The 17710-nt window shown below is 42.3% G+C and overlaps 1 protein-coding gene across 1 annotated transcript in view; it reads left to right on the top strand.

The window, feature by feature from the left end:
- TTC27 (tetratricopeptide repeat domain 27) overlaps nucleotides 1-17710 on the top strand; it is a 215503-nt gene that overhangs the window by 40396 nt on the left and 157397 nt on the right. Inside the window, exons 6-7 of the mRNA XM_019549711.1 lie at nucleotides 3322-3486; nucleotides 13970-14106. Coding sequence (XP_019405256.1) covers nucleotides 3322-3486; nucleotides 13970-14106 — 302 coding nt within the window. The remainder of the gene's footprint in view (nucleotides 1-3321; nucleotides 3487-13969; nucleotides 14107-17710) is intronic.

Genomic DNA, 17710 nt, shown 5'->3' with positions numbered 1-17710 from the left:
ATATTTAAGCTACCATTCTGCTTCCTTATAAAAAGTTAAAAATAAGGTTTGGAGCTAACTTGGTAATAGGACATTACAATGATTAAAAGAAACTCAGACACACTTAGATATTGATCTTCTCTTGCATTGGCCACCCTGACTATAAGAAACAATTTTGGAATTTATGGCAGTTATATCTGAAGTATGGCATATGACTTTTTTTAAACTAGGAGATTACAATTAGATGAAATTTTGTCCAGTATGAGACAGTTTGTGCAACCTTGATCTGTTTACTGTATACTGTATACACAGTTGTTTACAGAGTCACTGTCCCACCTTTAGACCTGCAAAGACCAGTGAACAGCTCAGAATTGACTTTTAAAAATCAAGTGTAATCTTGAGCATCTCTGGATCTGCCATCCTAAGGGTTGGACTTGATTTTTTTTAAACTACTGAAAACTAGATAGTGGTAGATGTTCAGCGCTTCTGAAAATCAAGCCCTGTGTTGAGGTGTCTACATAAAGAATAGGATTTCTATCTTTTGGTAACCTTTTTCCCCCCCAAATCTTGGCTGAAACTTTTTGATGAGTGATGTCTTAAGGTACCAGAATTTTTGTGGGGGATTCATCTATCTCATGTAATGTGAACCCTAATTTCGACCACCTGGCTTTGGTGAAAAAGGTGTGGGTTATATGTGAGAAAATATGGTATACCAGTTTTTAAATATATTTCTCTTTCCTTTTAACTACCCTATTTCTTTTTCCATCTTCTTCCTTTTAAAAATAATACTCTATTCACCAGAATCCAAGATGACTTTGCATTTTTTATTATATTATACATGTGGAAAATTATACATTTGTTATAATTTTTCAGGTATAGAATCTAATTGGTGGAAGGTCTTCTTAAAGTGATCCCCGCACTGCTGTGGCAGAAAGGTAGTGGTGTGGGATGGAAGGCCAGACCCCTGTCTCTTGTCATCCTGGTACCTGCCCCCCTTGCTTTCTGACCCATGCCAACCACTTGCTGCTTGTTCCCTACCGCCTGCCCCTTGCCCCCTATACCTGGGCCTGCCCTCCCCACCCCTAGCCTTCCTGGGCCTGTGCCTGCTCCCCTATGCCTGTGATTGTGCCTACCCCACTGCTTCTGCCTCCCTCCTCTGTGCTTGTGCCTAACCCTTCTGCCTGTCTCCCAATCTCTGTTTCCCCTCTCCAGGTCCCTACTACCTTCTTCTCTGCTCTTCTCTGGCTCTGGAGTAGTCAGTGGCATCCTGAGCCTGATACCAGCCTAGTCCAGCCACGGAGAAGGGGCAACAGCTCCTTCAGTGACCTCTGAGTTGGGTTGCACTTTTCAGTCTGTTTGGATTTTCAGCTTAAGAAGCTAATTCTATTTTTTCCCAACTACTTACTGGATCACCTTCAACTATGTAGTTAGTTCGAGCCATCAGGTTATTGGATTTGGATTAGACTGACTTGATCCAGTTTGATCTGGCAGGGCAGTTTCTGTGTTCTTATTAGTCATATAAAGAAAATAAAATTAGGTTTTTTATAGATTTGGGAAAATGCAAGTATATGATACTATTTTAAAGTCACAGAGCACAATCCAACCTTAATTTTGGTTGCTTTATTTGTCATTTTTTTCCATTTTTTTCCCCATTGATTTCTGTTTATAATTTTAACACTTAATTTTTTTCGTCTGGGAAGGAAGATTTAATAATACCTATCTTTATGTAGTAATTTATATCCATAGTGCTATATAAAGGAGGTCAGTATAACTGCCAATTTAACAAATGGGGGACCCTGAGTCGCAGGGAAAAAAATCTCTAGGTCACAGTTGCTGAGCACTTGAAGATTTAACTGATTTAGGTTAAATTGGTTTATTGAGCTGCTGACACAGATCCTCTCCAGATTCAAGTTAATTTGCAGTCCTCCAGAATCCCAGGATGCTTTCCACCTCCCATGCAATTCCCTCCCCTTGCAGGGTGTGTGGGATAGCCTTGGCCCAAGCTGCCTGCTCCAGTGGAGCAGGGAGACATGCTCTAGTGCCCCCAGCTTCTGGCCTGGGCCACTGAAGGCATGTGGCTGCATTTCCAGAATCAAAAGTGAATGTCTGTTCACTTGCTTATCGGTTCTGCTTAGACTAACCTATGCAGATTGAATCAATTCAGCCTTGGGTTTTTTGACTGTCTGTACTTATCTGAATAGTACAGCCAGGCACTGAACCCAGAAGTCCTGAGTCTTAGTCTACTATTGTGTCCACTAGGTCATACTGGGTGTGCAATTAATTTGAAGCAATAAACTCTGGAGCAGTTTGAGCCAGAGTAAACTATTCCTGGGTATAGCATTTACACATGCACCCAAGACAGCAGCAATTTGAGCTGGGGTAGAGCGGGTTATGCCAGGTCTGTTTCTGCCCTGCTTTGTCCCAGGCTCCAGGTGGCAGTGTCAGTCAGTGGATGGGCTGGCTGGGGAATGAGGGTGCCGAAAGTGCAGAGCTGTGTGGCTGGGCAACAGACAGGAGACTGGCTCCCTGCTGGGCCCATGTATCCTAACAGTTTACATCCATGGCCAATGTCTACACATGTGTTTAGTCACAGTTCATTACTCCACCATAAGATAGTACTGTCCCTGACAGTACTATGTTATGGCAGTGTTAATTAGTTCACCACAGTCTAATGCCATTGCATGTGTAGACAGCGATGCTTTATTTTGCCGCTAATTAGTCTTTTTTAAAACATTGTCAGGTATGCTGCTTGTCTACAACTCAGGTCTTCTCTCTTTATTTGCATACTCAAGACACTGTGGTACACTGCCTCTAAAGCAGAGCTCTTTCTCACAACACTTTTTCCTTTGACAATGGAAATTGGAGAATGAATTTGATTACGATAAGGTAAAACCAAATTGGGTTGGTTTCTTCATAATGGCCATTCATTTAGGGGATGTAATCTTGATTGTTTATTTGCAGGAAAGCATTAAGAACCTAGGCCAGTTGTAGCTTGAATGTTGGCTGTAAAAGAAGAAAATTGACCTGTCCTTCTTTCTTACCTCATGGTTGATTTTAAAAAAAACCCCAACAAGATCTTGCGTAGCATTCCTAGAGAAGAATCTTTCCAAATTTTTTTTATTAAGATGTGTATATCTTTAAATTTCCAAGTAAATTCAGATAACAGGTCATTAACTTCTACCAATATACTTTTAAATGCCTTGTAGTACAAGAGACTGATGGGTATGCTATCAGTGTACCATTTTTTTCTTTCTGGTATTGTAATTCATTGATTTTTTTTTTTTTGGTAAGGATGTATTCCCTAGAGGTGTTCTGATATCTCTTTTTTCTCTTATTTTGCAGTGACAGAAGTAGAAAGCTTACTCACAGGTGATGAATACTGGCAATTAGCTGTTCAGTTTCAACTTGAGTGTGCATATACATTTTTGAATTACTATGAGTATAAAAAAGCAAAAGAGCATTTCACCATAGCTAAAGACATAACCAAACTACAGATTACTTTGACAGGTAAGTTTTATTTTCAAGTTGTATGAAAATGTACCTTAATCAAGATGTTTTCTTACAGCTTGAATTTTATAAACAGCTGAGAAAAGAATATAAGTTAGGTAAGGGTTTGGAAATACTTGCTTCTTAATAGTGACAATTTTTTTGCTATTTAATACTTGTTCATTTTTAAATGAAAACACTACAACAGCTAGTAGCATCTTTCAACGTAATACCAGCATCACAGAAGTCATTTTCTGTGTTTCTAGTCTCTTGTGAATCGGGCTGAAAGGATGGTAAATAAAAAATTAGAATCAATGCATCTCTTCCTGCCAGTCAATGTAAAATAACAGAATACCACAGATTCCTAACGTTACTGTACTTTGATTTAATTTCCAAAAGTACCACTCCACGAAAAACTCCAGTCAATCTTATTAATCATTGTGATCACTGTTTGTAATCTTTGGAAATCCTGGAAGCATTTCTGAACAGCATGGAGATTAGTGAGGAGTATCTGTACATTTATAGACCATAAGTGGTGATAAAATAGCATAAGCTGAAAAGCCTTAAGCCTCTTGCTATTTAAAAAATAACATTCTTCTGTATCTCACCATTTTGTAGCGCGTGCAAGGGATTCCTAAATGTTTCATATTTTTGCATACATTTACAGCATTTTTCCTGATTATGAACAAAATGGTAACTCCATAAATAGCTAGAGGATGTAAGGAGATATTAGAATAAAGAGAAAATTCTGCAAATTTGCAAACTGTTCCTTTCTGTTAGATGAAAAATTATCTTTAAAATATTGGTTTTAATGTTCTATCAAGAAATTACCTACATGACTTTCACATTCTATTATACTATTTATGGTAAATGTTAAATGTCTTAATACACAACTTTCTTGGTCAACACTAAAATACTTTGTGTGATATCTGAAATGTGGGTTCATCACAGATCACTTCAACAAGAAGGAAAAGTGTGCGTGGATTTGGAGTAGGAGGAGAAACTAATTTCTTAGAATGAACTCCTGTCATGAAAGGCTGATTGTGGACTACAATACTACAACCCACCGTAGCTTTTTAATATCTGGCAAATTCTAGATCAGTGATTTTCAGTCAGGTTGTCAGGACATTCTGGGGTGCTGTGAGGTCCTTTGAAGGATGCTGCAGGAAGTATGAATTGATATGCAGATAAGAGAAGACTCAAGCTCTCCCTGTACCCTGTTCTTCCACCTCCACTGCCTGCCCCCTATACAAGGAGGTAAGCCCAGTAATAAATTAGTTTTTGAAATGGGGTGTACCTTTATTCACAAAAACTATGGAGGGTTGCCTCGAGTCAGACAAGTGGTGCCTTGAGTCTAAAAAAGTTGAGAACCACTGTTTTAGACTGAGTAACTATAAAGTTGATGGTCATTCGGCCTCTGGCTGGCTATGGGTTGGAAAGTCTGTTGTGGTACACAAAATTAATTAGCAGGGATCCTGGTTTTCCCTGATAAAATCCTTGGTGCTGTGAACCCCTCCCCTCTCTCCCAGCTGCCCTGGTGATGCACCTCCAGCACCTCATGCTGCTTTGAGGGGGGCAGTCTTTACCATTGCCCTTGCTGCAGCCCCGGACAGCAGTGGCAGCCGCTGGAGGTGAGTCACCAGGGCAGTGATGGGGGAGCTTGCACTGGCAAGGAATCCCCACATGTCCCCATTGTCCCCAGCCGTAACGGGTCACTCCTGCCAGGTCCAGAGGCCCTGGGGGAGGGAAGCATGGCAGAAACTCAAACCCACAGCCTGTGCCTGTCCTGGGTACAGATCTGTGGGGTGCAGGGTCTCTTCTGTCCCCCAGGAGTGTGTACAAAAGCAGGAAACCAGCCCTCTCCCTCCCTCAGATGAGTCACCTACGGCCCTGTCCTGCTTCTGGCTGGGGCCCTGCAGCTGCACATTGTGGCCGTGCACCTGCCCCAGGTACCAGTCTGTGGGGTGTGGGTCCCCCCTACTCCTGGGAGCAGTGGGGAACCGGCCTTCCCCTGGATGAGCCACCTGCAGCTGTGCATTGGAGGCCCAGGCCCCAAGCTCCACCCAGCTGGGCAGCAGCCCCAAACCTGTCCAGCTCCCTCCCTCTGTACAGGGGCCTCAGTCCCCCTTCCCCCCCCACACTTACTTGCTGTAGCTGACCTGCAAGTTGCATAGACATGCACATGGCCCCAGGCATGTGGCGCCCCTATCTTTCCACCTTCCTTTCACTCCCTGCCAGCTCCCTGCAGGCCAGAACTAGCTTGCAGGGAGCTTATTGCAAAATGGCAAAATCCACGGGTTTCTCCGGTAAAATGAGAAATCCATGTTTACTTCTGGTAAAAGGCAAAAGCCACAGTTTACTCTTTTTTTCTGTGGGAAATGAAAAACCCGGATTCCTGTTAATTAGTGGTTCAGAGGATGGGTAATTGAATTCAGTCTTTTACCTCTGTGGACTAATCTAGTTCATATCAGTATTGTTGAAAAGTGCTTCTGAAGATTGTTGATTGTTATGCCTGGTGATGCAAGTCCAGTTTCTGATGGAAGAGTTGTTTATACCAATAAGTGGTATTGACCATAGGGTCAGGACTGGCTAGAGAAACAGGGAACTTGAATTATCTTCACAACCTTATGTATGAATTGTTCTGTCTGAATATTGAGTGGAAAGCGTGGAGGATTTCGCATTTTTGTTCTCTGTGTTCACATCACCTATCCAGACATTGTTTTTTGTGGTCACTACCTTTATGTATATTTAAAATATTAAACACGGTAAACAAAGTAACTTAAAGCCCTGTTTTCCCTTTTCCCTTCTTAAACTGGTTCTAAACATTTAAATTACAGGAATTGTATTTTCTCCCATTCTTTAGAACTTATATTCACATTTAGAAATAGTTTTCTTTTTAAAATTAGTATGCTAGAACAAAAAAAGGTGATGGCACCATGAATGTTTTGATTTAACATTCATGACAGTTTTCATAGTAGAGAAAGAAGAACAAAAAACATTGATAATATAAGAGTATCTAGCCTAGACTAGGGCTGTCCAGTTGTTGTCCCATGGGCGTCATGTGGCCCTTGAGGGGTTAACCTGCAACCCATAGGCTTCTGGTCTGGGCACTGTTTCCCAGTCACTCCTGCTTCTGCCACCATTGTCTCTGAATTTGCTCCTCTAGCTTCTATTTCTTGCCCCAGCTCCTGTGCCTTGTTTGCCCTAGTCCCTGGGGTTGGGGCAGGGTGACCCACAGAGCCAAGTGATCCTGTGGTTGAGAGGCTTAGTGGGACCCAACAAATCTGTGTAATTCTGGGGCACCTGCTATCTGGTGCTGTAGTGGTCAGTCCTACGTGGTGTGGTGCAGGGCATGGTGCAGAATTACACCCTTCATGGTATGTGGCCGGGGGTGGGGCATGTGGCTTGCACAGAGTACAACTGAGGAAACTCTGGCCTCTAGCCACTGAGAAGTTGGACATCGCTGGTCTAGATAGGTGCACTACCAAGAAAGATCTGTGTATTGTGGTGGATTATAGTCTCAACATGAGTCAACATTGTGATGCTCTTTCCAAAAACAAATGCAATTTTAGGTTGCATTAGTATAAGTATTGTTTGCAAGACAAGAAGGGAGTAGTCCTGCTCTACTTAAAAATGGTTAGGACTCTGCTTCAGTATTGTGTCCTGTTCTGGGCACCAGAGCCAGTGAAGGGTGTAGAGAAATGGGATATTATGTAGAGGCAAGTGAGAAAAATGATAATCAGTGGATTGCAATGCAAGCTGTATGTCAAAAGGTTGAGATAACTAGACATGTTTAGTCTGCAGATTAAAGGAAGGACATGGTACCACTTTTAAGTATTTGAAAGACTATTGTGAAGAAGAGAGAGCAGTTGTTCTCCCTTTCCATAGAGGGTAAGACAGGAAACAATGGGCTTAAATTATAGCAAAGCAGATTTAGGTTAGATTAAACCCCATTAAGGGAAAAAATACACAAACTTACTATCAGAAGAGTGGGTCAGTGGAACAAGCTGTCTATGCAAGTTGTGCAATCCCCTTCATTGGAGGTTTTCAAGAAGAGGTTGGCTAGGCATATCTGTCTGGGTTTGGATACATTCTATATCTGCATGGGAAGTTAGATTAGATGACCAATGAGGTCCCTTTCAACCCTTTGTTTTATGTGACTTATTACATAGAATAACATTTGCTAAAGCCACAGCATGAATCTCTGCATAATTTGGAATGAATTGGCCAACATAATAACTGTCCATACTAGAAGTACACTGATACATCAGTCCATATTGTAATGGCACCAATAAAAGGAAAATTGACATTATCTGCAGTCGGCTTTTTCTGGCTGATGTGGCCAATAATGTCATCAATAAATGCCATGTGCATGTGCTCCTGCCCACCTACATGCTGCACAATGCAGCTACATGAAGAGCATTGTCTGGCTGGTAAGTCTATTGTGGGGAAGGGGTGAAGAGGGAAGAAAGAGACGTGGGGGGTGCTGACTGAGGCCCCTGTGATGAGGGACTGGGGCTGGGGTGGGGCAGGTATTGGGCTTTTTGCAGGGGGTGGAGGGGTGGGCCAGGCTGCGCTTGCGATGGACTGTGACAGGGACTACAGTGAATTTTGGGGTGGCTGCAGTCCCAGTCCACCCCATAGACCCCCTCCCAGTGCCACTGCCTCCTGCCCCGAGCACAGCCTGGCTCAGCCCCCCTGCCAGAAAGAGTCCAGTGCTGCACCCAAACCCAGCCCGCAATAGCTGCCCTCCCTCATCACACGCACAGATCTGAGGAGCACACATATCCGTGGCTCTTCTGGGGGTGCATGCAGCAGTGGGAGCTAAACCCCCCCCACTGACACCCCCCTAAGATGAGCTGCAGCTCTTGTCCCGTGCCCCACACTGGCTGGGCAGTGCCTGCCCCAGCACCAGCCCCACTCCCTCCCTTACTTCACGGGCTTCAACCTGCTCCCACAAGCCCCTTCCCTCTCCCCTTGCACCTTCCCCCATGACAGACTTACCAGCCAGACTCCACTCTCCATGCTGCTGGGCTGCATATTGGCAATCGGATTGGTATTGGCTGATAAGGCCCAAAAAATCTCTCTCAGTGCACCCCTAGTCTACACATTTTCTTCCCTTATTCCCTTTTTTTAATCCATGAGTGACTGATCACATAACTGGACTTAAATGCAAATTGGGTTGTATGCTCTATTTTCAGACAGTTCTCATAGGGAGCATGCAGACATTCGAGGTGGTGGGATTGTATTAAAAATGGCCACCCAATCTAACTTAGATTGCCCAGGTGCAGACCCTACACTTAGATCCTTAGTTAGCTCAATGTAAGTGTGAACTGTACAGAAATTCAGGAAGGTTAGATTGGTCTAAAAATGTCCAGCCTGATCTGAGTGAACTGTACCTTGGAGGAAGTCTAATTTTAGATCAGGTCCAGCAAGACTGATATAATTGAACTTCTGTACTGTTCCCAGTACAGTCCTGGGTCTGGGAAAACCCATCTGCTGGCCCCAGCACCGGGGCTTTGCTTTTCCTAACTGCCTCTTCCCCACCCCTCCCCACTGGGCACCAGGCTGTTTTTAGCCCACTGGCCCCTTGCCTCTCCCCCAGACAACCCTCCCCCTCCCTTTCCTCTCCGAACCTGCCAAACCTCCCATCCCTCAAGCTGCTCCCAGTGCTGGTTCAGTGGTGCCAGGAGCTGAGGAAATAAGTTGGAGTGGGGGCAGGGGTAGGCAAGATGGGGGTGATAAGTTTGCTGGTGGGGGATTGTTTATCTGGGGTTGGGGAGTGTCAGAGGGCTAAAAATAGCTCATGGTCCGGGGGAGGAGGCCGAGAGCCTCCCGTAGACCCTGCTAACTCCCCTGATCCTGTCAAAACCTCCCAAACCCCACCAACCCCCCTGCAGACCCCACTAGCCTCTCCAGTCCCCCAAAGCTTTCTACAGACCTTGCTTGCCCACCTGATCCTACCAACCCTCCCTGCAGACCCTCCTAATTCTCCCGATGCCCCCTGTTAATCCCCCCATCCCAATTTACCTTAGATCAGGTGGCCATTTTTCACTTGATTTAATCTCCTCCTAACCTCCCTGAATGTCTGTATGTACCCCTACTTTCCTTAGCACTTAAGCAATAAGTGGTCACAAAGCTGGTTGCAATAGATTTTGGATGTCTGAAATCTAAATATGATATGTGATGCGATAGCCAACACAAGGCATTCTGTCATGTTTTGAATTAAGTGGATGTTCAATTTATAGTATGGAATGTGCTATAAATTTGATAGTATGAGGCAATTTAGTTAATCTAAATTGTTTTTAGTATTTTTATTAAAGAAGTCAGAGTCTGGTGTGAGAATCAAACTATAAACTATAAAAATTTAACAATTTAAGAAAAAATAAAATAGAATGACAGTTGGCTTTTACCGACTATTTCCCAACTACAAGTAGAACAGTTATAACCATTTTTCTTAATAAGAGGCTTTAGGGACATCATTTATTCAAGTGTCCAGATTTAACATAGAAAAAAGCCATTGTTCAATGGAAGACTGTTTTGCTGTATTTAGTATATGTAGTATTCTTGATTATTACTTTAAACAGAGGTTAAGATAGCCCTAGAGATTACCTGTCTTCTCACTAAAATTGTTTTTGTGAAACTCTTAAAATATTGTGGTTTCTCTCACTACATCTGTTAGAATGGTTGTGAAGATGCCCAACCTGAAGGCAGTTTAAATGAACATGTGGGAATTGTTGCCATATTAGATAAACATGGTTAACACAAATATTTTGGCTGCATAGGAAGAATATTACATCATTGAAAAGGATTCTACTTTTAATATAAAACTTGCAACCTCCAGCAAAGATATTTTAAAGGAGTTTAATAGGCATTTCCTTCTAAAAAGAGAGAGGTTTCACAGAATTAAATCTATGAGTACGGTCATTATTCATTGAGTATTTTGATACAAACAAATATACATTTTGATTCGAGATGATTTTTTTCTAAGCTGTCATTTTACAGATTTGTTCTAATTGAACAGTTTATACTTGGAGAGAAGTAGTAGTCTTATCTGGGGCTTTAGGTTTTTAAGGACAACTTTTAAAGGTCTTATTTAGTTGAGCTTACTATTATTCAGGTATAGCTGTTTCATCTCAGTATTGACTTCATAATAGTAAGTTTTAAAAAGCTTCAGAATTTTTCAAGCTCAAACTTAAATTTCAGGTTCAGTCCTTATGAGGACTTGCTGTATTAAATTCTAGACTAATTCCCAGGCCTAGTGTCCAATAATGAGGTTTCCATTTTAAGATTTAGGGCTATAAACTATTAGCCCTAGTTAGGCCTTTAAAAAGGTTTGCTAGGGGATGGCAACCAAAGCCTTGAGGTAAAGCGGAAAGTGAGTGGTGTCACAACAGGAAAGGTGTTCTTATACTTTCTGAGAAATCAGGGCAGTTGACTAGCTACCTCAGGTGTCTGTCTATGAATGCATGGAGCCTGGGAAACAAGCAGAAAGAACTGGAAGCCCTTGCACAGTCACAGAACTATGATGTGATTGGAATAACAGAGACTAAGTCGGAGCTGACATGACTGGAGCACTGTCATAAATGGATATAAACCATTCAGGAAGGACAGACAAAGAAGAAGGGGAGGAGGAGTTACATTTCATGTAAAAGAATCATATGATTGCTTAGAGCTCCAGTATGAAACTGGAGATAGACCTGTTGAAAGTCTCTGGGTTAGGGTCAGCGGGGAGAGCAACAGGGGTGATGTCATGGTGAGGGTCTGCTATAGGCCACCAGACCAGGAGGAAGTGGTGGATGAAGCTTTCTTCAAACAGCTAGCTGAAGTTTCCTGATCACAAACCCTGGTTTTCATGGGGGACTTCAATCACTCTAACGTCTGCTGGAAGGGCAATACAGCAGTGCACAGGCAATCCAGGAAGTTTTTGGAGAGTGTTGAGGGCAACTTCCTGGTGCAAGTGCTGGAGCAGCCAACTAGGGGCTGTGATCTTTTTGACCTGCTGCTCACAAACAGGGAAGAATTAGTGGGGAATGTAGAAGTGGATGGCAACTTGGGCAGCAGTGACCATCAGGTGACTAAGTTCAGTATCCTGAGGGAAGGAAGGAAGGAAGGAAGGAGATCAGCAGAGTAGGGACCCTGGACTTCAGAAAAGCGGACTCTGACTCACTTGGGCAACTCATGGGTAGGATTCCCTGAAAAGCCAGTCTGAGGGGGATAGGAGTCCAGGAGAGCTTACTGAGAGTGCTACTGAGAGTGCAGGAACAAACCATCCTGATGCACAGAAAGACTTATAAGTATTAGGCCTGTGCGAAGTGGCTAGTATTTGCTTCAGATTCGGTTGATTCGGGGGATGGTGATTGGAATTGGTGATTCCAATCACTGTCCCGAATCGATTCAGCCGAAATCTGAGTTGATGATTCGACTGCTGCTGAATCTCTGAAGCACGCAGGCCCCATCCCCTGCCTGCTCTCCTAGCCCCAGCAATGGCTGCCCTGCCTGCCCGAACTCCTGGCACTTTGGGAAAAAAAAAGCCCTGACTCACTGGGTGCTGCTGGGTGGGTGGCAATCCATGCTGCCTCCTGCTGCACCACACTGCATGGGGGACTCTGCGCTAGCCCCCTGACCCCCACCATGGCTGCCCTGCCTGCCCCAGCTCTGACCCTTTAAAAAAAAAATCCCAGACTTACCGGTTCCTGCTCAGAGATGGGTGATCCTTGCTGCTGCCCACTGCTCCCCACCACGTGAGGGGCTCTTGCATGAGTGCACCAAAGTCCCAAGGCCACTGAAGGAGCTGGTGAGTCCAGGAAGTTTTTTCTGTTTTTTTTCTTAAAGGGCTGGAGCTGGGATGCGTGGGGCAGCCATGGGGGCCTGGGGGAGTGTGGAGGGTCAGGGGGCTCATGGCAGCCATGGGGGCTCGTAGCATGGGGCAGTGTGGATCCCCCCCCACCTGGCAGCACCCAGTGAGTGGGGGCTTCTTTTTAAAACACTTGGAGCTGGGGTGGGTGGGGGAGCAGGGGGACCTGGGGCAGCAGGCAGGGGGTTGGGCCTAGCAGGTCTCCCCATGGTGCCCTGCTCCCTCCTCCAGCCCCCGTCTCTCCCACCCCCTAATTACCAGCTCTGAGTCTGGCTCCAGCTCCCTGCTGCAGAGGGTGGGGACTGCCTGAATCATTGAAGCTCTCTGAATCTTTCCCAAAGATTTGGAGAGCTTTGAATTGATTCAGACTTTTTTATTCATCCCCTGATTCGATTTGGAGATTTGGCCACCAAATTGGGCGAGATCTCCGCATTCAATCACCACCTGAAGCTTCACACAGTCCTAATAAGTATGACAGAAGACCAGCTTGGCTTAGCAGGGAACTCTTCAGTAAACTAAATCACAAAAAGGAAGCTTGTAAGAAGTGGAAACTTGGACAAAAAACTAGGGAGTTGGAAAATTGGACTGAATGATGTATTGCAAAAGATAGCAGTTATGTTGAAGTCTAGAAATTTATGCTGTATTGTATCAAAACGTAATGAATTATGCTTGCAATCACTGTTTACAGTTTGCTTCCATGTACATCCATAGTTATTAAAGTTGTACGAGGACTTTATAAATAACCTGTATTTGGGGTCATCTTATATTAAGTAAATATGGTAATGAAATGTAATTGCTGACACTTTCTTAGCGTAGCTCTGAGCAAGGGAATTGGTGAATGTGAGCATATAAAATTATAGTAATAAAATGTAGGGGAAAAGACATGAATAAACCTAGGTATCCCTAAACACTCTCATTACATTTATATTGTTTCTTCTGTTCCTTAGTTCTCCATTTTGACTATGAGCCAGGCAGGTTATTGTTGTCCTGAAAAAATGATATGTCCTTAAACTGAAAATAAACGTGATAATAGATTAGGTAAATGGGATTAGTGCCAGTATTTCTACCTTAACCTTATTTTTTTCAGACTTTCCTACTGCTTATCCCTCCTGCTGAGGTTAGCCAGGGTCGTAGATGCCAAGCATTTTAACTTTGGAATCCATAGCATGATTTTTAACAAACAAATATTTGTTCAGGGATACAGAACATAACATTAGGCAGCCAAGTTTGAAAATTTGGCCCTTTAGTGCTCCTTGCAGAATTCTGTTTTAATAAATGAAAACAGTATTCTTGTTTGTAGAGGTTCAGTTTTTAAAAATAAAATTAACTCTGTGATTTTTTTTTTTAAATAAGAACAGGATGTAAAGTAATGATTTTCAATAGTAAGTTTTGAATGTTAAATAATGTGCCTTTTAAAATAAAAAATCTATAGATTTATTCCCTTCAGTAAAACTATATAAATATACCATTATTAAACAGTAAAGAAGCTTGTTGTTCATCACACAGCTCTAGTGAAAACAAATTACTCCTGGATTTTGCAGCTTAGTTTTTAATTGTTTCCGGGGTTTTTTGAAGCTCATAAGTAACTAGTGGGGGTGCAGAACTCCTTCTTAATGGGTCAACTGCCATATCTTATTTTCTCTATAGGTGCTTTGGGAAAAAGGACACGATTTCAGGAAAAGTTTGTAGCCCAGCTTATTCTTGATGTCCAAAGGAAAGATGGTGTCTCCCCTCCTCACCTTGAACTTAGCCCTATACCTACTCCCCTAGAAAATTTAACAAAGGTATGTATTTGAAAACAGTTATTTTATAATTCAGGATTTCAAAACCCATGTTATGGACAGAGGGCAAAGTTTCTCTTTCTTTTTTGGGGGCATTGAGGAAGGGAACTGGGGGTGTAATTAGTGCAGGCATATTTATTAACTAAGATTTCTTTGACAAGAACTGTTTTTGGGGCATTAGTTGTGTTTTGTAAGGCACAGACTAAGGTTAGGATGGGTATTGAAAACGTAGGGAATTTTTCTTACATTTTTATATGTACCTCGGTTTTCCACCTTCCGATATAGTGCAACTTCCTGGGTGTGTCTACACGTGCTATTAGTGGTACAGTTCACACAGGAGTTTAAGGCTCCTGGGTGCTGCATTTATACATGTGCCCAGGACTGCAGCACATTGAGCTGGGTTTGAGCAGCCCTGGCTGGCAGGAGACATGGGAGGTCAGCCTGACAGATTGTGGTTGCTCTGACCCACCTCAACATGCTGCGCAGGGGCTGGCTGGGGCACAAGGGTGCTTCAGTGTGGGGCTAGTTGTCAGGCAGTCTGCATACTGAGGCACTAGCTAGTCCCATCAGCATCTACATGTGCATTGTGGTTCACTAAATGACACCACCATAGAATACTACTTGTGCTTACATGTACTAATGTATGGCAGCATTTATTAGTTTACAGTACACTAATAGGGCTGCATGTGTAGACACCCCCCTAAATGCAAATGAGTTAACTTCTAAGGATCAACAAAGATGAAATTGAACAGCATGCAAGTGTCCAGGTTGGCTCTAAATGGCCTATCAGGTGCAGAACGGCTATCCATCTAAGGAGCAATTTGGTTAAATCAACAGCCGCACATTTTAATTTTTAATGAGCAGGAGGAACCACTGGGCTTGCAAAAGACAAACCCAAGTCTAAGGAGGCAATTTAATTTTGCCTGTAGCCAGACACAGGGACAGGCATCCAAGGTCTGACAGAGGAACAGGTCTTAAGGAAATCTGGTCTGTTGGGCAAATTAAATATAGGACTTCTAGGATCTTTAAGATCAGCTTGGCCATACCGATTTAAGGACTCTTCATGCTGTATTCTAGTTGACTAATAAATGCTGCCTTGTTTTGGAAAGGCTGTTCATATTGCTGCAGTTAGTTCTGTTTTCATTATTTCTTTGTGAAGGTAAGCGCCCTCCAGAATGCCAGCTAACTCAACTCTTGTTGGGACCAGGGAGACAGACTGGGTTTCTGTAGTCCAGAGGCTAGGTTTCAGAGTTGAAGGAGCCTGAGCATATATTCTTCCAAAGAATCTATGAGCTTCAAGGGCTACATACAATTGTACAATCGTAGAAAGACTGGGAAACTTGAATAAAATACTTAACAAATCTTTGATGATGCATACCCTTATATCTATTTAAGAAGTCTAAACAAAGTAGAAGTATGGCTGTCGTAAGTGACTTATGCTAGTGGATGCATAGTGTTTTATATATTAATATTCATAATGTGAGTCTGAAAATATGTCGCATATTTTAGGAGAATAACAGCTAGTGGGAGTTCAGGGAAAGCTATTTGGCTGCAGAAGTATAGAGTTTGGTTATATGTATAGGTTGCAGGCCACTTACATAGCAGGGCATAACACAGGGGTGGGCAAAATGTGGCCTGGGGGCTGGATGTGGCCTGCCAGGCCATTCTATCTGGCCTCCAGGGCCCCTAAAAAAATTAGAAAATTAATATTAATCTGCTCTGGGCTGCCTGTCATGCAGCCCTCAAAGGGTTTGCCAAAACTCAATAAGCGGCCCTCTGCCCAAAATAATTGCCCGCCCCTGGTATAACATGTACCTCTGTATTTAGGAATTCACAATAAAAATACTATGTAATCTTGTTCTCCAGTTATTCATGTCTTTCTGTAAAATTCAGTTTTCTGCTTGGTCTCTGGCACCATTTTTTAAAAAATTGAGCAAAAGTGGTTCATTTTGTTTTCAGTGTGGTTGGGTTAGGATGAAATACAAGCAGTCCTTGGACTTACGACACAATTGGTTCCTGAAAACCACATCTTAAGTCAAAACATAACTCGGAACTGATTTTCCCATAGGAAACAATGTTATAAGTGGGGGATTGCTTCCTGAACCAAGGCCCAATACCCTATTTTCACCAAAAATAACCCAGAATTTTGATTAACTCAATCAATTACAGATGAATAATATAGCTATATTAATGTATTTATATTGTAAAAAGCAATCATCGATTTGGAAGGAGTTCTTTGACATGACTTTGCTGGACTTTTTGAAGGGCTCTTGGGACTTTGCTGGACTTTATGAAGGGCTTTTGGTTGGACTTTTTGAAGGGCTCTTGGCTGGAGTTTTCTCAGGAGTCTTGGCTGCAAGTTTTTCTGGAGGCTTGTCTTCTGCTTTCTTAAAGAAATTGTCCAAGGAAGTTTGGACAGGTGTTCTCCACGAAGATGGGTGACACAGCAAACTTGTTTGCTGATGTGGCGTTGTCGGATCAAACATTGTAAAGTCAAAACTGACATCAAGGTTGAAATGGTGTCAGTTAATAAATGTTGTAAGTGCAAAACGTTGTAACTCGAAATGTTGCAAGTCCTCGACATCCTGTATAGTATGTCTGCTATTGAAAAGAAAAAGACCTTCATGTGGACAGACCTACAGCTGAAGTTGTTACAATGAAACAACCATGAGTGGAAACTTGGTTAGAACTGAACCTTTTAAATCAGTCCCAGATGCACCCGGATCTTAGTACATGTTTTATTATTAATCTTTAACATTGCATAGTGCTATTCTTTAATTTAGAAATGTTTTAAAGCAGGGTGGATAAAAATCAACAACTTCTTTAAAGGACTTTTAAATCCTTTTTTTTAATTTAATGGTATTTTTTATTTTTTGTTAATAGGCTTTAAAAAAACTACCTATATAAAGATAGTTTTAATTTAAGATGTGTTAAAGTTCAAAGATATTATCATGGAATAGGGATTACAGCTTCTAATTATATACTATTTGAGACAATCTATTCATGTAACCTTTTTAGAAAAGTTTTATAAACAAGTCACAACAGGTCATAGACTACGTTAGGAGCTCAATCTTATGGGGTTCAGTTTCTGAGTATAGCCTCTCCATTGATTTGAGATCTGGTGAGGGAATGGTATGGTAGAAGGGAAAACCAGTCACAGCAGTAGGCTTAGAAGGCCAAGGAAGAGAGAAGAAGTCAAAGATGAGAAGAAATCTGGAAGAAAGTGAAGAAAGCCCTAAGCTAATAACATATGGCTGCAGTGCTCATTTGATGCCCTCCAGATACAGCGTAGTGAAAATATCCCCCAAATGTTCATGATTGATCTAGTGAATTGGACATAGTTTGCCTCCCAATGACTTCACAAGTATCTGCTTCAATTAGCTTTGGTAAATAAAATAACCAAATCATAATTCAGTTTTCTGATATAGGAGCAAAATTAATCTGAAAAATATCAAAATAAATCACTGCTTTAAAGTGTATAGTGTGTACCTACTAAAAATGAAACCTACATTTGTCTCTGAGTTGTGAATAATATGTATGAAGGTTATATCAAACAACAAGAATGCACCTTTTGTATCAAACGGTGATTAAATCAAGGCTTCCTGAC

The sequence above is a fragment of the Crocodylus porosus genome, unplaced genomic scaffold (assembly GCF_001723895.1).
Source record: "Crocodylus porosus isolate Cpor-Errol unplaced genomic scaffold, CroPor_comp1, whole genome shotgun sequence".
In the NCBI taxonomy this organism is placed as follows: domain Eukaryota; kingdom Metazoa; phylum Chordata; order Crocodylia; family Crocodylidae; genus Crocodylus; species Crocodylus porosus.
The sequence above is the reverse complement of the archived record's forward strand: the minus strand, read 5'-3'. Positions and strand labels throughout refer to the sequence as shown.